Genomic DNA, 24,852 nt, shown 5'->3' with positions numbered 1-24,852 from the left:
GTCACTTTGTGTTGTAACTATCACTTCTGCATAAGGCCTCAGGTAATGATGCTGTTCATTACTGTATTCCCAGCACACAGTGCCAAGTCAAATATACAACCCACCTAGAGCCCAGAAATCTAAACTCTTTACTGCTGAAGGGACCTTCAATCATAATGACAACAACAATAGTACCAGCACCACTGTCTGAGTGCTCACTGGGTGCACCTGTGCAAAGCACTTAACAAGCACTCACTCACGAAATCACCCAATGATACTGTGAGGTGAAGTCTGTCTTCTCCCCATTTGGAGTATGAAGAAACCAAGGCTTACAGAGGCAGGGTGTTATGCTCCCAACCATTTTGTTACATCATGCTCTGCATTTGAAATCTTTATTTTAAAAAAGTAATTACTTTAAAATGTTATTTAATCAAAATAATGCATGAATATAATTTTAAAAATCAAATAGCTATACAAGAAACAGCAGTGCTCTGCCCTAGCCCTGAGCCTCCCCAATGGCTGTTCACCAGAAGCAACCCTTTTCACATCTTTTACCTGGTGTTTCTCCACATTGCTAAACAGCACATCACCTAGCTGTTGATGTTTCATGATGGAAGCAAGGATTTTGTTCTCTTACAACCCCCACAGACTTCCTCCCACTAGAGTTACATCATAATTTTCGCTAAATCAATAGTCAGTTTTTGTTTTTTGTTTTTTTTGAGACGGAGTCTCGCTCTGTTGCCCAGGCTGGAGTGCAGTGGCGCAATCTCGGCTCACTGCAAGCTCCACCTCCCAGATTCACGCTGTTCTCCTGCCTCAGTCTCCCGAGTAGCTGAGACCACAGCTGTCCGCCACCACGCCTGGCTAATTTTTTGTATTTTTAGTAGAGATGGGATTTCACCGTGTTAGCCAGGATGGTCTTGATCTCCTGAACTCGTGATCCGCCCGCCTCAGCCTCCCAAAGTGCTGGGATTACAGGCGTGAGCCACCGCGCCCGGCCCATAGTCAGTTTTGAGATTATGATGACTAAGCAAAAATTATTTACAACTGAACCAAGTAATATGTTATGTTTTGTTGTACAACTTTTCCCCCTGAAGTTAATAATATTCTCCTTTTCTCATTTGCCTAGTTTTCTTTATATCTATCACCACTTCGTCCATAAACTCCCTTGATAGAAGTGTAGATCTTGACCGGGCGCGGTGGCTCACGTCTGTAATCCCAGCACTTTGGGAGGCTGAGGTGGGTGGATCACAAGGTCAGGAGTTCAAGACCAGCCTGGCCAATATGGTGAAACCCCTTCTCTACTAAAAATACAAAAATTACCCAGCCACAGTGGCATGCACCTGTAATCCCAGCCACTCGGAAGGCTGAGGCAGGAGAATTGCTTGAACCCGGGAGGCAGAGGTTGCAGTGAGCCGAGATGGCACCACTGTACTCCAGCCTGGGCAATGGAGCAAGACTCCATCTAAAAAAAAAAAAAAAAAGTGTAGCTGTCCTTTCAATACAATTCAAACATATTGAATAGTTTATCAATTTTATTTTGGGAGGCCGGGTGCAGTGGCGCATGCCTGAAATCCCAGAACTTTGGGAGGCCGAGGCAGGCAGATCACTTGAGATCAGCAGTTCAAGACCAGCCTGGCCAATCTGGTGAAACCCCTTATCTACTAAAAATACAAAAATTAGCCATGTGTGGTGGCAGGTGCCTATAGTCCCAGCTACTCGGGAGGCTGAGGCAGAATTGCTTGAACCCAGGAAGTGGAGGTTGCAGTGAGCCGAGATCATACCCTTGCACTCCAGCCTGGGCATTGCAGCAAGAGTCCATCTCAAACACATACACACACACACACACACACACACACACAAACCTATAATTTTATTTGGGGGCATGATTTCATTCCTAGAAAGACACATACTTGGTCTTATTTCTAGGGACTCTACCTTTCCTGTCATTTGGGGTTTGAAATACGGTTTTCTGAGATTTCTGGCTATTTATTTCTAACTTCAGAGAGCACCACGTGGCCCACCAGCACACGGCTTCACTACAAAGAACAACAGGATTGTTTCATGCCCCATTTTCCTGGGCCTGGTACATACTTACCTAGGACCTCCAGAGGAATCTGTCCCTCAACCATAAGCATATTTGCAAAGCGTTCTGAAAGTTGAGGATCCAGCCTGGAATTCTGAGAAATAAAGAAAGGAACAATGGTCTGACCATATGTTTTCAGAGTCAGCTCCAATGGGACATTTTCTATGCTTCTTTCTTTGAAGTTGAAGAACGTGAGGCTTAACATGATGATCACCAGAGGGACCAGGATCTGTATTGATAACATCAACATCCAGTTGTGTTAAGAATATGTGACCTTTTTCAGGAGCATGGCATAAAATTGTTGGCAGAGAAGACTGAACTACAATAAAAAAATAAAAGGGAAACACACCATTAACACGGTCACAGATAGAAGCTGGAGGCACTGAAGTGGCCCCTGGCTCATGCCCATTTGCACTCCCTGATACTACATATAACTAACTTTTCTTTCTTTTTTTTTTTTTTTTTTTGAGACGGAGTCTCGCTCTGTCGCCCAGGCTGGAGTGCAGTGGCGCGATCTTGACTCACTGCACGCTCTGCCTCCCGGGTTCACGCCATTCTCCTGCCTCAACCTTCCAAGTAGCTGGGACTACAGGCGCCCGCCACCATGCCCGGCTAATTTTTTGTATTTTTAGTAGAGATGGGGTTTCAATGTGTTAGTTAGGATGGCCTTGATCTCCTGACCTCGTGATCCACCCGCCTCAGCCTCCCAAAGTGTTGGGATTACAGGCGTGGCCTCCCAAAGTGCTGGGATTATAGGCGTGAGCCACTGCTCCCGGCCTTAATTTTTCAATTATATTCAAAATTTGCTTCAAGTTAGAAGTCTTTTTTTTTTTTTTTTTCAGACGGAGTCTCACTCTGTCGCCCAGGCTGGAGTGCAATGGTGCAATCTTGACTCACTGCAAGCTCCTCCTCCCAGGTTCACGCCATTCTGCCTCAGCCTCCCAAGTAGCTGAGGGACAACAGGCGCCTGCCACCATGCCCGGCTAATTTTTTTTATTTTTATTTTTAGTAGAGATGGGGTTTCACCATATCAGCCTGACCTCATCTCCTGACCTCATGATCCACCTGCCTTGGCCTCCCAAAGTGTTGGGATTACAGGCGTGAGCCACCATGCCCGGCCAGAACTCTTTGAACTTATGATTTTTGTTTTGTTTTGTTTTGTTTTGAGACAGGGTCTGACTCTGTCAGCCAGGCTGGAGGGCAGTGGTGTGATCTTGGCTCACTGAAGCCTTGACCTCCTGGGCTCAAGTGATACTTCTGCCTCAGCCTCCCTAGTAGCTGGGACTAGAGGCGTGCACCACCGTGCCTGGCTAATTTTTTTTTTTTTGAAGAGATGGGGTCTTATTTTGCCTCCTGTATGAGACAGGTGGCTGACTTAGTTGACCCCAAGACCTTTCCCAACTTGGAGGCTCAGTGGATGACAGCTTCCTAGTAATTGTGTGATTCAAGGTTATGAAACAATAAAGTTAATCTCTTGACTAACTCACAAAAGTCAGTCTTATTTTACATTAATACTTGTGGATAGCTAAATCAAGAACACTTCATAAAATGAACCTCAATATTTCTTTTTTTTTGTTTTTTCAGATGGAATTTTGCTCTCATTGCCCAGGCTGGAGTGCAATGGCACGATCTCGGCTCACTGCAACCTCCGCCTCCCAGGTTCAAGCAATTCCCCTGCCTGAGCCTCCCAAGTAGCTGAGATTACAGGCATGTGCCACCACACCCAACTAATTTTTTATTTTTAGTAGAGACGGGGTTTCTCCATGTTGGTCAGGCTGGTCTCAAACTCCCGACCTCAGGTGATCTGCCTGCCTCAGCCTCCCAAAGTGCTGGAATTACAGGCATGAGCCACTGTGCCCGGCCACAAACCAATATTCCTTTTTCTTTTTTTTTTTTAAGATGGAGTCTTGCTCTTGTCGCCCAGGCTAGAGCCTTGGCTCACTGTCACTTTCACCTCCGCCTCCAGGGTTCAAGCAATTCTCCTGCCTCAGCCTCCCGAGTAGCTAGGATTACAGGCACCCACCACCATGCCAGGCCAATTTATACATATATATATATATATATATATATATATTTTTTTTTTTTTTTTTTTTTTTAGTAGAGACAGGGTATCACCATGTTGGCCAGGCTGGTCTCGAATTCCTGACCTCAGGTTATCCACTCACCTCAGCCTCCCAAAGTGCTGGGATTACAGGTGTAAGACACCATGCCCAGCCCAATATCCTTTTTTCAACATTAAAAGAACATTACAGGTTGTCCATATATTTCATAAGGATGTATTTTAAAATTTTTTAAATTCCAAGCGATATAATACATGATCTGTTTCATAGTGAAAGATACATGCTTTTTGGCCAGCAGATTTAGTACTTTTATTCTATCTTCTTCCTGGTCAGAGGAATGGCCAAGACCTCTACTATAATCTTCTATGATCCCTTCTTACACTGGGTTAATCCTATCCAGACCATCACCCTTCGCCTTTGAACTACAGCAGAGACTGTGATAGTGCCAAAACCTGGCACAGCCAATCTTTTATGCCTAAAATGTGCACGTTTTTTCTTAAAACCCTGTAAAAGGCTGATGTAACTTCTTGACAGAATGACAGCATATTTCCAAGAATTAAACTAATATGTGCTTTCTTGCATACATTTTGAATAGTTATTTACCCCAGTGTTTGGTTTGATTGGCAGCCCAGTCCGTATTGAGAAGGCCCTCGAATGAAGATGTTTAATTCTGTCAACAGGAATTCTGCTAAGCAGGGCTGGGGATGGATAGAGGGATGTTTGATGTTTGGGACAGCTGTACTGGCATCTGCCAACATACAAACCCTAAACCAAACCAAAAGCAAAAGCAAATTCTTAAAATCATGGCAAAGTTCATTTTGTTTGGATTTAAAGAATGAAAGTAATATGATATTTGAAAAAACTAAGTTAGGATGAGAATAATGGGCCAGGCGTGGTGGCTCACTCCTGTAATCCCAGCACTTTGGGAGGCCGAGGCGGGCGGATCACGAGGTCAGGAGATTGAGACCATCCTGGCTAACACAGTGAAACCCTGTCTCTACTAAAAATACAAAAAAATTAGCCAAGCATGGTGGCGGGTGCCAGTAATCCCAGCTACTGAGGAGGCTGAGGCAGGAGAATGGCATGAACCCAGGAGGCGGAGGTTGCAGTGAGCCAAGATTGTGTCACTGCACTCCAGCCTGGGCCACAGAGCAAGACTCCGTCTCAAAAAAAAAAAAAAGGATAAGAATAATGAGGAAAAAAAGCTGCATCTAGATTATATATAGTGGGTAGCAAGTATATACTGGCTATAAACAGGATAGCAAGGTCTTAATAAGTCCTAAGTATTGAGTTAACTAACCAATGGCTTTTCCAAATAACTGAGGCAACACTAGTATGAATAGATTTTGTCATTTTCCCTAAAAGATTCTATATGCAAATTAAAACAAAATGATACATTATTTAATATCTATTTCATAAGCAAAACTGAAAATTATAAAACAGAGTTCTGCTGAGACTCTAGGCCAGGAATTGGTAAACAATGGCCAGTGGGCCATATCCAGCCCAAGAGATTCTGAGTTCAGAATGAACTATGGTTGATTCTGAGCTATATATATGTTTTATTTACACTATGTAGGCTTAGCAGCATAATCAAGGATATTATGTAATTATATAATGATCTAACATAACCATAAACATTGAAACACACATATACAAATATATACTTGTGTGTGTATGTGTGTGTGCATGTGTATATATATATATAGTATATACTGGCTACAAACTGTCTAGCAAAGTCTTTTCTCTTTTTTTTGAGACGCAGTCTCGCTCTGTCACCCAGGCTGGAGTGCAGTGGCATGATCTTGGCTCACTGCAAGCTCTGCCTCCCGGGTTCATGCCATTCTCCTGCCTCAGCCTCCCGAGTAGCTGGGACTACAGGCAGCCGCCACCACGCCCGGCTAATTTTATTTTTCTATTTTTTAGTAGAGACAGGGTTTCACCGTGTTAGCCAGGATGGTCTTGATCTCCTGACCTCATGATCTGCCCGTCTTGGCCTCCCAAAGTGCTAGGATTACAGGCATAAGCCACCGCGCCTGGCCGCAAAGTCTTAAATAAGTCCCAAGTATTGAGTTAACTAACCAATATGTGTGTGTAGGTATGTACATACACAAATATATTTAAAGTATATGTATATATACACACACACACTAATATGTGTATGTAAAGTGTATATATACTATACACACACACTATATATGTGTATAATGTAAAGTATATATGTACTATATAATAAAATGTAATATATATGTAAAATATATATACTAATATGTGTATATATACACGCACATACTATATATATACACACATACTACATATGTATATATACACGCACATACTATATATACACATACTACATATGTATATATACACACACGTGTATATATAGATATTATATATACATTTACAGTGTATATATGTAAGTATATATAATCATATATATATATAAATAGTATATAGTATGTGTGTGTATGCACACACACACACTTAAATAATAGAGCCTGGGTCTTACTTTGTTGCCCAGGCTGGATTTCAGTGGTGATCATGGCTCATGGCTGCCTCAAATTCCTGGGCTCAAGGGATCCTCTTGCCTCAGCCTCCCAAGTAGCTGGGACTGCAGGCATGGGCCACTGTATCTGGCCTGGAACTAGTTATATAATTACTTACATAATATCCTTGATTATGCTGCTAAGCCTACATAGCATAAAATAGTTACTATGTGGTCCTTTTTTTTAGACATAGTCTCACTCTGTTGCCAAGCTGGAATGCAGTGGCCCTATCTCAGCCTACTGCAACTTCTGCCTTCCAGGTTCAAGCAATTCTCCTGCCTCAGCCTCCGGAGTAGCTGGGACTACAGGTGCGGGCCACCACACCCAGCTAATTTTTGTATTTTTAGTAGAGACGGGGTTTCACCATGTTGGCCAGGATGGTCTCGATCTCTTGACCTCGTGATCTGCCCACCTTGGTCTCCCAAAGTGCTAAGATTACAGGCGTGAGCTACCGCGCCCGGCTGTGTGGCCCTTTAAGAAAAAGTCTGCTGACCCCTGCTCTAGGCAAAAAGATGTGTTCGGTTGGCAGCAAAGTGTCAATGTGCCAGGAAACTATTTCTAGTCAAAGGCTTTGGGCCATCATTCTACTAAGAATTTGTCACACCAAAATAACCCAGGAAATTGACTTTTTTCCTTCAGTATGGTTCTGTAAAACATGGTGTATTTGTTATCTAATGCTGTGACACAGATTATCCCAAAAGTTAGTAGCTTAAAACAACAGTAAAATTTATTATCTCACACAGTTTCTGGGGGTCTAGAATTTGAGAGTGGCTTAGCTAGGTGTTTCTATATTAAGATTTCTCATGAGGCTTCGGTTAAGGTATTAGCCAGGGCTGCAGTTCCTTGAAGGCTTGACTGGGGCTGGGGCATCTACCTCCATGAGCAGAAAGTTCAGAGAGTTTCCTATATACACATCTCCTCCCACCCCCATTTCCCTATTTTTTTTTTTTTTTTTTTTTTTTTTTTTAGACGGAGTCTCTCTCTGTTGCCAGGCTGGAGTGCAATGGTGCAATTTTGGCTCACTGCAACCTCCGCCTCCTGGGTTCAAGCGATTCTCCTGCCTCAGCCTCCTGAGTAGCTAGGATTACACGCGTGAGACACCACGCCCAGCTAATTTTTGTATTTTTAATAGAGACAGGGTTCCACCATGTTGGCCAGGATGGTCTCGATTTCTTGACCTCAGGTGATCTGCCCACCTCAGCCTCCCAAAATGCTGTTATTACAGGTGTGAGCCACGGTGCCCAGCCCCATTTCCCTGTTTTTAACATCTTGCATTAGGGTGGTACATCGTTACAAATGAAACAGCATTTCCATCAGGTTCTTTTTTTTTTTTTTAAGAAATTGATAAGTTTATTTTAAAATTTACGTGATAATGTCAAGGATCTACAATACCCAAAACAATCTTCAAAAAACAGAATAAAGCTGGGAGAACTATATACTACCTGACTTTAAGATATACTGCAAAGCTACAGCAATCTCAACAATGCAGTACTAGCACAGGACAGACAAACAGATCAATGAAACAGAAGAGGGAATGTAGAGACATACAGTCAACTGATTTTTGGTTAAGGCATCTGAACAACTCAATGTGGAAAAAAAGTCTTTTCAACAAATAGTCTGTCCCATCTGGATACTCATGTGAAAGAAAATGAGCCTCAACCCCTGTGATATATCGTTATCACGAGGCAGTGGTATCATTATATCACACGGGTCAATAAAATATGTTTTCGTTCATAGTTCCTGGCCCGTAACTCGTGTAGCTGTTATTTCTCCCCAAGGCAGTCCACAGAAACTAAAAATATAATCTTCCTGCATCTTTCTGTCTTGGAGCTGGCCATAAAGAAATTCTCTGACCCATCTTGCCTGATTGTAGGTCATAAGAACCCCCCATTTTAGAAGGTGTCCTATACCATACCCTGGGGGAAAGAACGCTGCACAGAGAGGCCAGGAAGGATCTGAACAGACAGGCCTTGCTGCGTTTCCCCACTCAGACTGTTAGTATTACATCATACTCTTTTTGTCCAGTCTCATTTCTACACAGTTGTCCATGCTTTAGTCATGCCTATCCAATGAAGTCTCCATAGAAGGCCCAAGAGGAGCTTCTAGATAGGTGAACAATTGGAGGTTCCTGGAGGGTGTCACACCCGGGGAGGCCACAGAGGCTCCATACCCTTTCCCACATACCTCACCCTATGCGTCTCTTCTTCTGTATCCTTTGTAATATCCTTATAATAAACTGGGAAATGTGTTTCCCTGAGTTCTGTGAGCCACTTTAGCAAATTAATTGAACCTAAGGAGGGGGTAATAGGATCGCTAGTTTACAGCTGGTCGGTCAGAAGTACAGGTAAGTGTGTGGTAGCTAACCCTGTAATCCCAGCTACTCAGGAAGCTGAGGCGGGAGGATCACTTGAGCCCAGCCCAAGAGATAGAGACCAGCCTGAGCAACATAGTGAGGCCTTGTCTCTTAAAATAAATAAATAAATAAATAAATAAATAAATAAATAAATAAATAAATAAAGGACAGGTAAAACAACCTGGGGCTTGTGATTGACACTGGAAGTGAGAAGTCTTGTGGAACCTAGCCCTCGACCTGTGGGATCTGATGCTATCTCCAAATAGTGTCAGAATTGAATTGGAGGACACTTAGCTGGTGTCTGCTGCAGAACTGATTGCTTGCTTGCCGTTGGCGGGAAATTCCCACACATTTTGTCATAGAAGTCTTCTGTGTTGATTGCTGTGATGTGAGAGCAGAAGAAAAACAGTGTATGTTTTTCCATTTCACCTCTTATCAAACCGTACACAAGGCTGGGCACTGTGGCTCATGCCTATAATCCCAACACTTTGGGAAGCCGAGGTGGGAAGACTGCTTGAGCCCAGGAGTTAGAGACCAGCCTGGGCAATATTGCAAGACCTCGTCTCTACAAAATATAAAAAACCTAGCCAGGCGTGGTGTGCATCTGTAGTCCCACCTACTTGGGAGGCTGAGGTGGGATCACTTAAGCTCAGGAGCTGGAGACTGCAGTGAGCTGTGATCACACCACTGCACTCCAGCCTGGGTGACAGAGTGAGACCTTGTCTTGCATACACACACACACACACACACACACACACACAACCATACACAAAAATTAATAGAAAATGGGTCACAGACCTAATGTAAAAGCTAAAATGATAAAATTCCTAGAACAAAAAGTAGAAGCATGACTTTGTGACCTAAGGGTAGGGAAATATTTTTTAGAAAGGATACAGAACACAGTAACTATAAAAAAAATTTAGAGGCCAGGCATGGTGGCTTATGCCTGTAATCCCAGCACTTTGGGAGGCCGAGGTGGGCGGATCACCTGAGGTCAGGAGTTTGAGACCAACCTGGCCAACATGGTGAAACCCCGTCTCTACCAAAATACAAAAAGTTAGCTGGGCGTGGTGGCGTGCACCTGTAGTCCCAGCTACTCAGGAGGCTGAGGCAGGGGAATCCCTTGAACCTAGACGGCGGAAGTTGCAGTGAGCCAAGATCATGCCAGTGTACTCCAGCAGAGGTGACAGAGTGTGACCCTGTCTCAAAAAAAAATAAAAAAATAAAAAGCTACCACTAAGAATATTAAGAAGCAAGCCACATACTGGAAGAAAATGTAGATAAAACACGTATCTGACAAAGATTTATATCTAGAATATACAAAAATTTCAAAAACTCAAAAAATGAAAACCGAGCTACAGGTTTAATAATTGCATACCTTTTGGTATATATGTTATACTTCAACAAAAATGTAAGTATTTAAAAAACTGGCTGTGTGCAGTGGCTCATGCCTGTAATCCCAGCACTTTGGGAGGCCAAGGGGGTGGATAGCTTGAGCCTAGGAGTTTGAGACCAGCCTGGTCAACATAATGAGACCTCATCTCCACAAAAAAGAAAATACTCTCAATGGAAGTGTTTAGCTGAAGATCAGAAACATCTGCAGAGAGAATCAACGACCTGGATGTAGATCAGAAGATATTATGTAGAGTGCAGCTCAGAGAGATAAAGAGTTGGAAAATATTTAAAAAGTTAAAATTCACATAGTAGAGTGATAAGATCTAATATGTCTAATTGGAGTTCCAAAACGAGAGGAGATATTTGAGCAGAGGCCCTGTATGAACAGATAATAATAGCTGGGGATTCTAAACTCATGGAAGATTTCCATAGCCAGACATCAATCAAGTCTCAAGTAGAATATGCATGTATCAAAATATCACAAGTATCCCAGACATATGCACATTATGTATCAATAAAATTTGTTTAAAGACCAGGTGGGATTCATACCTGTAATCCCAGCACTTTGGGAGGCCAAGGTGGGTGGATCACTTGAGGTCAGGAGCTCGAGACCAGCCTGGCCAACATGGTGAATCCCCATCTGTACTAAAAATACAAAAATTACCTGTAATCTCAGGCACTTTGGAAGGTCGAGGCAGGCAGATCACTTGAGGTCAGGAGTTTGAGACCAGCCTGGCCAACATAGTGAAACCTCATCTGTACTAAAAGTACAAAAATCAGTTGGGTGTGGTGCCAGGCGCCTGTAGCTCCAGCTACTCAGGAGGCTGAGGCAGGAGAATTGCTTGAACCTGGGATGCAGAGGCTGCAGTGAGCCAAGATTCAGGTATCCCTATTATTGGAAGTACTAGTCAGAGGCTGGAAGGCCATTCAGTGAGGTTGCTACAGAAAAGATTCAAGCATCAGGCAATGTTTAGACAGATGACCTTTAAGATCCCTTCCAACCCTAAGAACCTTGGAGTCTTACAGTTTTATACGTGCTTACCTTATGAAGACATCCTCTATGGTCATGACAGAGGCCCCAAAGCTGGAGATGCCCAGCTCTATCTGCCTCAGTTCCAAGTCAGTAAATAGAGATTCAAACCTGGAAGGAAAGAAATGGTTTTAGTCCTGAAAGGTGTAAGGCGAATCCCTTTCATCACTGCCCTTGGCTCTCTACTGGGGAAAAAGCATGGACTTTGGAGTCAAGAACATATTTTTTCAAACACCAGCTTTGTCATTAGCTTTATAACTATGTGAATGTCAGGGGCCCTTCACAGTTTTTTATACCTATTAACTCTGTATTAAGGTCTGTGTATGCTTTCAACAGCTCTTTGAGGACAGTGCTGAGAAGTTAAGAAACTTCCCTGAGGCCACACAGCCAGAAGCAGAAGAGCCAGGACTCAAGCTCAGGCCTTTCGTCTCCAGAGAGAGTGGTTTTAATTGTTATTTAAGCGAGGAAAGGAGCTAATTCTTTTAGCCTGCTAATGTTAAAACCTTTCTCAAACATGCTTTCCATTTTTTTAAAATTAAAAGAATCATGGCTTTTTTTGTGATATTAAGAAATCCATCATAATGTTCTACAATGAAGCCTTCTATTCTCTCACAACCTAGTGTCCAACTTTTAAGAAACCAGACACACATGCCAGATGCCTATACGAGGTCTGCAGGGGCTTTGTGTGTGTCCCTGTGAGCAGACAATGGTTATAAACTAATCATGGCTGGGTTTGAGTCTAGACTCTGTCACTTACAAGTTTTGTGACTTTGAGCTAGTTGTTTCACCTTTCCAAATCTTTCCTCACCTGTAAGACAGATATTACCTAATTCAAAAAGTTGTAAGGATTGAGAAAAATGTAAAGATGCTTAGCAAAGTAGCCTCCCTGTGTTAAATATTCAGCAAATACTATTTACTGAATATGATCAACAGTCATACCCTCAGTATGTTCACTATCTTGCTCTTCATTCAGTTTCCAGTTACTGAAATTATACTCATGCTATTGCTACTGTCTTGCCAACAAGATCACAGTATCCATTTTAAAATATTGAGGCAGAATTTAGGTAAACTATCTTGTTCTTACATGTATAGTTTGATGAGTTTTGACAAATGTGTAATATCACCCTAATCAAGACACCGAACATTCTATCACCCTAGAAAATGCCCCCATGTCCCCTTTGATGAGTCCCTCTCTTGCCCTCAGACAACCAAATGTCCTAAATTTTACATTGGTTTTACTTCTTCTTGCTCTTCATGTAAATGGAATCATATGGTCTTTTCATCTCTTGCTTCATCCATGTGACATGTTTTTGAGGTTAAACCGTGTTGCATGCATTAGTTCATTCTCGTAAATTGCAGAGCAGCATTCAACAAAAGGAATATATCTATTCTCCTGTTGATAGACATTTGGATTGTTCCTGTGTAAGGATGCTTATGCATAAAGCAGCTATAAATGTTCTTCTATGTGTCCTGTGTCTGGACATATGTTTTCATTTATCTTGAATAACACAGTAGATAAATGATAGCTACAAATTCTTTGCTACTTTTCCCACTGAGAGGTGGCCTTTAATTCCCTTTTATCTGGGCTGGCATTAGTGTCTTGCTTGACTGAGAGGATGCAATGCAAGTAATGGATGTTGGGTAGAAGAAGCCTTCAGGTATCTTGATTTCTTTGGGAGCCCCAAGCCACCAGGTAAGATGCCTCACTACCTTGAAATCAGGCTGAATCCATGCCAAGGCACAGACATGTGAACAAAGCCTCCAGGTAAGTCCACTCCCCAACTTGTGTTTTGTTAAAGGCTTTTATGTCTATGCCCATGAGGATATTAGTCTGTAATTTCCTGTTGTCATAGGGACTTTTCCAGGTTTTGGTATCATGGTTGTGCTGGCCTTAAAATGAGTTGGGAAGTGTTTCCTTCTCTATTTTCTAAAAGATTGAGATTATTTTTTTCTTCAGTGTTTCATAGAATCTGGAGTTCTCTTTTGGGAATACTTTTGATTGCAAATTCAATTTCATGAATAGATATATGGTTATTCAGATTTTTCTGCTTCATTTTGTAAGTTTTGGTAAATTGCATTGTTTAAGAAATCAGTCCATTTTACCTAAAGTGTCCAATTTATTTACATGTGATATTTTATTATTATCCTTTTTGTAACTCTAGGCTCTGTAACTATACCAGTTCTTTCCTTACTGATGCTAGTTAATTTTGTTTTTTTCTTTAATGGTCTTGGAATTAATGGTTTATCATTTAATGGTTTATCAATATAATTTATCAATTTTATTAATCTTTTAAAATAACTTTTTGCTTTTTAGCTTTTTAGCATTTTGGCCTTTCTCAATTTTCTTTTTGTTTCTTATTACATTATTTTCTCCCCCTATATTTTTCATTTCTTCTCTTCCACATAATCTGGGTTTACTTTTCTCTTCTTTTCCTACCTTTTCCGTTGGAAACAGGTAAATGATTTTAAGCCCCTTTTCTTTTCAAATGTAAGTTTTTAAAAGCTATATATTTCTAAGCACTGCCTCAGTAGCATCTGAAAATTTTTGATACGTTGTATTTTCATCATCATTCAGTTAAAAATATTTTCCACTTTTTTTTTCTTTTTTTTTTTTGAGATGGAGTCTCACTCTGTTGCCAGGCTGGAGTGCAGTGGCGCAATCTCGGCTCACTGCAACCTCTGCCTCCTGGGTTCAAGCAATTCTCCCGCCTCAGCCTCCTGAGTAGGTGGGACTACAGGCACACGCCACCACGCCCAGCTAATTTATGCATTTTTAGTAGAGACGGGGTTTCACCATGGTGGCCAGGATGGTCTCAATCTCTTGACCTTGTGATCCACCCGCGTTGGCCTCCCAAAGTGCTGGGATTACAGGTGTGAGCCACCGTGCCCGGCCTCCACTTTTTCTTTGACCCATGAGTTATTCAGAAGTATGTTGTTTAACTCTCAAATATTTGTGGATTTTTTAGATATCTCTTTTTTTTTTTTTTTTTTTTTTTTGAGATGGAGTCTCACTCTGTCACCCAGGCTGGAGGGTGGTGGTAAGATCTCAGCTCACTGCAACCTCCGCCACCTGGGTTGAAGCGACTCTCCTGCCTCAGTCTCCTGAGTAGCTGGGATTACAGGCACGCGCCACCATGCCAGGCTAATTTTTGTATTTTTAGCAGAGATAGGGTTTTACCATGTTGGTCGGGCTGGTCTTGAACCCCTGACCTCAGGTGATCCACCCACCTTGGCCTCCCAAAGTGCTGGGATTACAGGTGTGAGCCACCACGCCCAGCCAATTATCTAGATATCTTATTGTAATCAATTTCTAATTTAATTCCCTTGTAGTCAGAGATCATAATCCACGATTTCAATTTTTTGAAATTTATTTGGACTTATTTCACATGAGCATACCCTCCCACTAAAACTGGACAAAAATATATATGAAGCCATTTCAGATATTAACCATTAGGAAGTCCAGGACCATGTTTGATTCTTGAGAGAAGAGAAACACTAAAGAGAGACCTATATTTGCCCCAGCTCTTTGGCTTGGGCACTTTCTAGAACATGGCCCAGAAAAGTAAAGGCAAATCAGAGTGTAGCAGTGAACTTGCTGAGCTGAGAAGGTAGAGATGAGAGGTCAGAGCTTCTGAAATGTATGGACTTTGTGGGACTAGGACAAGAGAGGAGAAGCTGGTAGGGGAGGGCCCAAGTAATCCATTATGGTAAATATCCCCTAGGCATTTGGAGAGAATGGGTGTTCTGCAGCTGTAGTCTGTAGTGTCTATCTACAGGAAGTAAGTGTGATGACAGTATTATCAAAATATTTTATATCCTTAGTGAGTTTTTTGTCTACTTGCTCTATAAATCACTGAGGAAGGGGTGCCATAATCTCCAAAATGGTTGGGATTTTGACTTCATCTATTTTTGTCACATTCTCTTTATGTATTTTGAAGCTCTGTTATGAGGCACATGCACATAAACAACTGTTAGGTCTTCCTGGTGTACTGACTCTCATTATGCACTGTCTCTATTTCTGTGACGTAGCTACTCTGAGAAGATGGCCTAACAATTTCTGCCCTCCCTGATTGAGCATGGCACGTCTCACATCAAGAAGTGGTGCTTACTTCCCCTCCCCTTTGGCTGCTCTGAGCAATAGAATGTGACGGAAGTGTTGTGTTGGTATTTCTGATCCCAGGCCTTAAGAGACGTGGCTGTCTTTCCTTTCTTTTGAAACATGCACTCTTGGGATGCTTCTTCTTGGAACCCAGCTGTCATGCTATGAGACACTCAAACCACACCGAGAACCTACATGGAGGGGTACTGGGTGCACCAGTCAGCAGCTCTAGTGAGCTCCCAGTTGATAGCCAGTACCATCATCCCAGACATGAGAATGAACCATCTCGGATATTCCAACCCATTCTAGGCCCCAGATACCTGTAGCCCCAGCCAACATTATTCAGAGCATAATGTCTGTCCAGCTGAGCCCAGGCAAGCTACAGAATCATGATCGGCAGTAAAATGGTTGTCATATTAAGTCAGAAAACTTGGGGATAATTTGTTATATAGTATACAACTGAAACAAAATTTGGCACCAGAAGCACTGTGACAAAAACCTACAACATCTGGCATGGCTGTGGGACCAGATAGGAGGATGAAGGCAAGAGGAGCCTCAAGGGAACTCTAGACAGAGGCTGGAAGAACAGTGAGGAAATTGTTATTTCTCATGTTATTTGGTGCAGAAGGTTTGGCAACACTCTTACCTACAGTAACAAGAAAGATTGAAAGGGTATTTAATGAGCTTGTGGATAAGTTCCTATGGAGATTTCCAGTTATAATGTTGAAAGTGCCAACTGGTTTCTTATAGCTGCCTATGATTTAACCACGAGAGAAATAAATTTAAAAAGGAAATAATCAAATGTTCATCAGAAGTTTAGAGAAAAAAGGCCACGCACGGTGGCTCACGCCTGTAATCCCTGCACTTTAGGAGGCCGAGGCGGGTGGGTCACCTGAGGTCAGGAGTTCGAAACCAGCTTGGCCAACATGGCGAAACTCCATCTACTAAAAATACAAAAAATTGGCCAGGTGTGGTGGCAGGTGCCTGTAATCCCAGCTACTTAGGAGGCTGAGGCAGAAGAATAGCTTGAAGCTGGGAGGCGGAGGTTGCAGTGAGCCTAAATCATGCCACTGTACTCCAGCATGGATGACAGAGCAAGACTCTGTCTCAAAAAGAAAAAAAAAAATATATATATATATATATATATAGAGGGAGAGAGAGAGAGAGAGAGAGAGAGAGCGAGCCCAGGACAGTATTTCCAGTTTGGAAAAGGTTCTCAAATTTCTCAGAACAAAAATGAAAGCCAAAATGATGCCAATAAAATACTTCCTCAGGATAAATATCAGATTAACTGTGCAGCTATAAGGTCCTTTGTCAAGACCTCAGAAAGGTTTAAAAGTGCACCTCTCAAATATGGTGTGCTGAAGCTGACTTATACAAGCTCTTGAGAGCCAATTGTTAAATTTTCAGAAATTCTGTGAGCTGTTTGTTACAACCATTTAAAAAAATTAAGTTATATAAATTTAAAATTAACGAATCACAGTAAAGGGAAGGTATTAATTAAAACTCACTGATTCCTCATTCTTTTACTCCATTGTATTTAATACTATTATCTATGTTCTTGAGGTTATTTAACTCTATTGTGTCTTTAGGGTAGGAATATTACAGAGTGTTACTGAACATTTCTTCCCAATGCCACATTCAGTAATTTCACTCTGGTAACATGAAATTGGCTGTGGTGGGAGTATTTACACCACAGACATCAGCAAAAGCTGCAAATCAGGCCTTACTAATTGTCTTGTTGGCTGTTTAGACTCAAGAAAGTGTTAGAATGTTTAAAAGAATGCCATGCCATTATATGATGACTAGCATTAAAAAAAAAACCTGGCAAATAATAGCTGAACTGCAACCATAGTTGACTATGAATATGAGAGTTTGGCAAACATCAACATAAACGTACTGTGAGACTAAATTGGCTAAATGAAAGTTACAATAAAGAATACTGTATATTTTATCATGATTTGTAAATTGTGCACTACACATTCTTTATATCAGTAAAATTTATAATACAATTATATACATATATATGCATACTTTTTTTCACGGAGAATAGCTAAATATTTAGCAGCACACATACCACTGCTCACAGACTCTCATCATCTGGACAAAAGCTTTTAAAAACCATAATGGTTCTGGGCACGGTGGCTCATGCTTGTAATCCCAGCACTTTGGGAGGCCGAGGCAGGCGGATCACCTGAGGTCAGAAGTTTGAGATCAGCCTGGCCAACATGGTGAAATCCCATCTTTACTAAAAAAGAACAAACATTTAGCTGGGTGTGGTGGTGCACGCCCGTAATCCCAGCTACTCGGGAAGCTGAGGTGGGAGAATCACTTGAACCCAGGAGCTGGAGGTTGCAGTGAGCTGAGATCACACCACTGCACTCCAGCCTGGGTGACAGAGTGAGGCTCCATCTCAAAAAAATAGAATAAAATAATTTTAAAAAATTAAAATCATAACAGTGTTGTCCCATATCACCATGGCTCTCAGCCCAAGGTAGACAGACTTGTGTTGAAGATATTGTGAGTGTGGCCATAGTCTAACAAACTGTATTTCATAATGTGATACATAGGAAACCTACAAAGTATTTAAATAAATTGTATCAGCTTACACAAAAAGGGACAGAGAGAGTTCAAGGTGAAAAGTGGCCTCTAGTCAACCTCCTACAAGCAGGAAGCAGGCAAATGAAGCTGCTCTGCTACAAATGTCAACCATCTTTCATGAAAAACGAAGTATCCACACTATTTAAGAGGCAGAGCCAATAGCCCCGCAGAGTCAACAGCCCAGCTGAGTCAACAGCCCAGCACAGCCAACAGCCCAGCACAGCCAACAGCCCAGCTGAGTCAACAGCCCAGCAGAGCCAACAGCCCAGCAGAGCCAACAGCACAGCTGAGTCAACAGCTCAGGCTCACAGTAGCTGCTCTGTGCTATGCACCATGAACTCTTAGCCTGCTCTTGTACAGCCCAGCCCTCAGCCACAGATTCAAGTGAACCCGCACAGAGACTTTTGGGGCCCTCCTTCTCTTACCAGCTTTCTCTTCTCCTGTCCTAGTCCCACAAAGTCCAGACACTTCAGGAGCTCTGACCTCTCATCTCTACCTTCTCAGCTCAGCAAGTTCACTGCTACACTCTGATTTGCCTTTACTTTTCTGGGCCATGTTTTGGAAAGTGCCCAAGCCGAAGAGCTGGGGCAAATATAGGCCTCTCTTTAGTGTTTCTCTTCTCTCAAGAATCAAACATGGTCCTGGACTTCCTAATGGTTAATATCTGAAATGGCTTCATATATATTTTTGTCCAGTTTTAGTGGGAGGGTATGCTCTTTATCAGTTACTCCATCATGACTGGAAGCAGAAGTGACTTTTGTTTTTAAATTTATGATGAGATTTTGTTTGTGTGTTGAGGAGTCTGGCTCATGGTTAAAAACCCATGTATGATTTTTCAGGCCCGACTATAGGTAATTACAAGGTTTTACCTGGCAGGCCTCACAGGGAAAGCTGTCCTGGCTGCATCAGACTTGGGGCCAGCCACTGCAGCACTGTGCTCTCTGAAGGGAGGTGGGGTTAAGGACTCAGGCCTCTCCTGGCTGGCCATGCTCTTATCTGCATTCCTAAGTAAATTATTATATGTGGATGAATACATGGTGATTTCTTTTTGACATATTATGGGAAATTTTATTGATAAATGATACTATCAAACAATCCTTTCAATATGGTATAGTAGTCTTTCAATGAACTACATGGTGCAGTATTCTTTCAGTGATCTGCTAGATTATATTAACCCATATTAGTAAAAAGGAGCAGGGAGATTTTGTTTGTTTGTTTGTTTTTGAGACAGGGTCTCACTCTTTTGCCCAGGCTGGAGTACTGTGGCATGATCACGGCTCACTGTGGCCTTGACTTCCCAGGCTCAAGCGTTCTTTCTGCCTTAGCCTCCCGAGTAGCTGGGACTACAGATGTGCACCACCAAGCCTGGCTCTTTCTTTTCTTTCTTTCTTCCTTCCTTCCTTCCTTTCCTTCTCTCTCTTTCTTTTTTTCTGTTGAGACAGGTCTTCCTGTCTTGCCCAAGCTGTTCTCAAACTCCAGGGCTCAAGTGATCCTCCTGCTTCAGCCCCACAAAGTGCTGGGATTATAAGCATGGGCCACTACTGCCAGCCTGTATTTTTTTAATGTTCTCTGGAAGACTTTGAATAAAATCAAAATTATATTTTCTTTAAATATTTGATAAAACTGATCAGGTTTATAAAAACTTTTTGATATTTATTGAGTCAATTTTAATAAAATTATTTTTCTGGACAATCTACCATTATATTCAGGTTTTCTAATATATTAGTTTAAAACTGTACAAAATATTGTCTTCTAATTTTTTGGTATCTATGGGTTTTTTCCCCCAATTCTCAATTCCAATTTTACATATTTGTGCTTATTCTCCATTCATCTTTAAGGGGCTTCTTTTCTCCAGGCCTCTTTGCAAGGTCCCTCTCTGTGGAACCTCGAATTTTAGGAGTGCTTCAGGAACTGTTTGTAAGCTCCTTTGTTTCTTTCTCTATGTTTTCTTCCTACCTGACCGTATCCCTTCCCACAACTTTAAATACTTCTACAAGCAGATGACTCCCATGCATTTCCAGGCTGACCCTCTCCTCAATGCCCAGCTTCATTCACATCCAACTGCCTTCTTGATGTCTCCACTAGGGTGGCTCAGGGTCCTTTCAAATGTAAAGAATTCTTAACTGACCTTTTCATAACCACCTCTCTCAACACTGCTTGTCTCCCATTCTTTCCCACTGCCACTTGGGAGTGGCCAGACAGGTAGGAGTAAAACCCCCAAGGAGTAAATTTTGCCAAGGAAGCCAAGAGAGAAGAGTGTTTCAAGAAGAAAGAAATGGTTAACTACGTAACTGATGTTGTGGGGTTGAGTATGGTTAGGGTAAAAAGTTATCTCTATGTCTTAGTTCTTAGGTTGCATAGAGGGTTCACTAGTGCTCATTCTGCTATTTACACTTCATAATTACATATATGAAACATATATTTACAGGTATAAAATATTACCCAATAATTTTTATTTTTTTATTTTTTATTTTTTTATTTTTTTTTCAGACAGGGTCTCTCTCTGAAGCCCAGGCTGGAGTGCCATGGCATGATCTCAGCTCACTGCAACCTCCACCTCCTGAGTTCAAGCGATTCTTCTGCCTCAGCCTCCCAAGTAGCTGGGATTACAGATGTCTGCCACCATGCCCGGCTAATTTTTGTATTTTTAGTAGAGACGAGGTTTCCTCATGTTGGCCAGGCTGGTCTCGAACTCTTGACCTCAGGTGATCCACTCGCTTCGGCTTCCCAAAGTGCTAGGATTACAGGCATGAGCCACTGTGCCCAGCCTTTTTTTTTAAAAAAAGAAATAGAAAGTAGGCCAGGCGCGGTGGCTCACACCTGTAATCCCAGCACTATGGGAGACCGAGGCAGGCAGATCACAAAGTCAGCAGATCGAGACCATCCTGGCTAACACAGTGAAATCCCATCTCTACTAAAAATACAAAAAATTAGCCAGGAGTGGTGGCGGGCGCCTGTAGTCCCAGGTCGAGCAGGAGGGGAACCCACTGCCTCCAGTCCCACCGCCACACCTTGGAGCCTGCGATGAGGGCGATGCCGATGGAGAGCTTGCGCCTCATGCCCCCGCTCAGGAAGCGGCTCCGTGAGTTCCACTTGTCCTCCAGGCCGATGATGTGCAGCACCTGCTTGACTTCAGGGCACTTCTGACGTGACAGGCCCTTCAGCAGCAACGACAGGGGACGCAGGGAGATGCAGGGCTCCTGGCGGGAGGCCGACCCTGACCATCGAACATTTTGTTGTGTGTATACATATACATAAAAACTTACACCAGAAACTCATTACCTTCAGAGAAAGGGATGGACAAAGGCTTTTGCATTTGAACCATGTAAATAAACTTACGATGTTAAAAAGTAAATACCGCAGCATGTTAAAGGGTTATTCATCACAACCAAGTGGGATTTATCTCAGGAATGCAAGGGAGGCTGAGCACATGAAAAACCAGGGTTTCAGTTTTTATAATAAAGAACTGGCTGGCCCTTGTCCCTGGTTCCTGGAAAGAAGCCTGTAAATGCTTAAAATTTCTGGAGTAATAGGAGTATCTTTGTTCCTCATAGTGGATCTCCACCCCGCCATCATCATACCTGAGTTTATGCTAAGGAGGTGACTCAGGATGTGGGATGGTCACACTAGAAAGACCAGCCATGTGATTAGAAGGCTGGGGCTTTGAGCTATGTGATGTCAGCCTGCCTCCGAGTTTCCTGGGTTGTGGAAAGAATGCTGGAGATGGAGTTCAATGATGTGGCCAATGCTTCAATCATTCATGCTTGTGTAATAAAACCCCAATAAAAACTGGATACTCAAAGCTTAGGTGAGCTACCCCAATAGACACCAATATGCTGGGAGGGTGCTACGTCCTGAGGACACAGAAGCTTTGCATTTGGGACTCTCCCAGACCCCACCCATGCAGCTATTTTGTTGACCTGTCCTGAATTGTATCCTCTAGAATAGAACTATAATCATAAGTATAGTACTTTCCTGAGTTCTGTCAGTCGTTCTAGTGAATTAACAAACCTGAGAGAATAGTGGGACTTCCACAGTTGCAGCCAGTTTGTCAGAAGTGCTTTGTTTGTTTGGGAACCTCCAAGCTTGTGGGTTCCAAAGTGGGGGCAATCTTGTGGGGGACTATACCTCTAATGTGTGAAGCCTATGCTAACTCTATTGTTAAAGTCACACTTTTTTTTTTTGGTCTTTTTTTTCTCCTTTTTTCTTTGGAGAATGGGGTCTCGCTATATTGCCCAGGCAAGCCTTGAACTCCTCAGCTCGAGCTATCCTCCCGCCTCTGTCTCCCTAAGAGCAGGGATTACATGCATGAGCCACCACACCCAGCCCATTGTTAGAGTCAAACTGCACTGCAGTAATATAGCATATTAACAGAAAGAAGGGCCAAAATCACATGACAATCTCAGTAGACACAGAAAAGCATTTGACAAAATCCAACACACTTTCATGATAAAAACACTCAGCAAACTAGGAATGGAAAGGAACTTCCTCAGCATGATAAAAGGCATCTATGAAAAAAACACAGATAGCCTCACACCTAATGGTGAAACTGAAAGCTTCCCCCACAAAGATCAGGAACAAGACAAGGATGTCTGCTCTTGCCACTTTATTCAACATTTTACTGGAAGTTGTAGCCAGGGAAATCAGCCAGAAAAAAAAAGTCATCGAGACTGAAAGAAAGATGTAAAACTATTGCCTCTTGGCAGATCACATAAACTTATATATAGAAAACATTAAAGAATCCACAAAAAGCTATTAGAGCTAATAAATGAGCCTAGGAAAATGTCAGGATATAAGATAAATATACAAATGGGAGTTGTATTTCTTTACACTAGCAATGAACAATCCAAAAATGAAATTACAAAAATAAATTCCATTTACATTAGTATCACAAAAGAGAAAATATTTAGAAATAAATTTAACCAAGGAAGTGCAAGAAAGGCAAGTACATTGAAAACTGTAAAACATAGCTGAAAGAAGTTAAAGAAGACCTAAATAAATGGAAATACCTTTTGTGTTCATAGATTGGAACACTTAATTTTGTTAATATGACATTACTATCCAAAGCAATCTAGAGGCTGGGTGCAGTGGCTCATGCCTGTAATCCCAGCATTTTGGGAGGCCGAAGTGGGTGGATCACCTGAGGTCAGGAGTTCGAGATCAGCCTGGCCAACATGGCGAAACCCTGTCTCTACTAAAAATACAAAAAAATTAGCCAGGCATGGTGGCACACACCTGTAATCCCAGCTACTCGGGAGTCAGAGGCAGGAGAATCACTTGAACCCAGGAGGCAGTGGTTGCAGTGAGCTGAGATTGAGCCTTTGCACTCCAGCCTAGGCAACAGAGCAAGACTCCATCTCAAAAAAATAAAAATAAACACAAAGCAATCTAGAGATTCAATGTAATCCCTACTAAAATTCCAATACCTTATTATTTTTTTTTTTTTGCAAAAATAGGCAAGCTGATCCTAAAAATTCATATAGAAATGCAAGGGACTCAGAATAGCCAAAACAATCTTAAAAAGAAGAACAAAGTTGGAGGACTCATATTTCCTAATTTCAAAACTTCCTAGAAAGTTACAGTCATTGAGACATTGTGGTACTGGCATAACAACAGACATATGGAACAATGGAATAGAATTGGGAGTCTAGAAACAATCCCATATATCTATGGTAAATAGACTTTTTACAAGGGTGCCATGACCATTCAACGGGGAAGGAATAGTCTTTTCAACAAATAGTGCTGAGACAACTTAATATCTATATGAAAAAGAATAAATGTAGACCCATACCTCACACCATATACAAAAATGTACTCATAATGGACCAAAGATCTAAATCTAAGAACCAAAGCTATGAAATCTTAAAAAGAAATATAAGTATAAATCCTAGACAATAATTTTTAAAATATAATAGCAAAAGCATAAGTAACAAATAAAAAAAGATAAATTAGATTTCATCAAAATTTAAAACTTTTGTGTATCAAAAAATACTATCAATAAAGGGAAAAGACAATCCACAGAGTAGGAGAAAATATTTGCAAATCATATAACTAACAAGGGCCTAGGATCTAGAATATACACTTAAAAACTTTTTACAGGCTGGGTGTGGTGGCTCACGACTATAATCTCACTTAGCACTCTGAAAGACGAAGGCGGGAGGATCATTTGAACTCAGGAGTTTGAGACCAGCCTGGGCAACATGGTAAAACCCCATCTTTACAAAAAAATACGAAAATTAGCCAGGCAATTGGCCTGTACCTGTGGTCCCAGCTACTTGTGAGGCTGAGGCAGGATGATCACTTGAGCCTGGGAGGCAGAGATTGCAGTGAGGTGAGATCCTGTCACTGCACTCCAGCCTGGGCAACAGAGTGAGAGGTGAGAGGCTGTCTCAAAAAAAAAAAAAAAAAACAAAAACAAAACTGGGCACAGTGGCTCACATCTGAAATCCCAGCACTTTGGGAGGCTGAGGCGGGTGGATCGCCTGAGGTCAGGAGTTTGAAACCAGCCTGGCCAACATGGTGAAACCCTGTTTCTACTAAAAATACAAAAAAAAAAAAAAAAAAATCAGCCAGGCGTGGTGGTGGACGTCTGTAATCCCAGCTGCTGAGGAGGCTAAGGCAGGAGAATCTCTTGAACCTGGGAGGCAGAGGATGCAGTGAGCCAAGATCGCACCATTGCACTCCAGCCTGGGTGACAGAGTGA

General features: G+C 42.0%; 1 protein-coding gene across 1 annotated transcript in view; it reads right to left on the bottom strand.

The window, feature by feature from the left end:
* LOC100978837 (ATP-binding cassette sub-family A member 17-like) overlaps window positions 1-24,852 on the bottom strand; it is a gene marked incomplete at its 5' end in the record, with an annotated part of 58,801 nt that overhangs the window by 17,009 nt on the left and 16,940 nt on the right. The window contains 2 exon segments of the mRNA XM_063597940.1: window positions 2,078-2,384; window positions 21,161-21,307. Of these exon segments, the coding sequence (XP_063454010.1) occupies window positions 2,078-2,384; window positions 21,161-21,307 (454 nt within the window).

The sequence above is a fragment of the Pan paniscus genome, chromosome 18, assembly GCF_029289425.2.
Source record: "Pan paniscus chromosome 18, NHGRI_mPanPan1-v2.0_pri, whole genome shotgun sequence".
In the NCBI taxonomy this organism is placed as follows: Eukaryota; Metazoa; Chordata; class Mammalia; order Primates; family Hominidae; genus Pan; species Pan paniscus.
The sequence above is the reverse complement of the archived record's forward strand: the minus strand, read 5'-3'. Positions and strand labels throughout refer to the sequence as shown.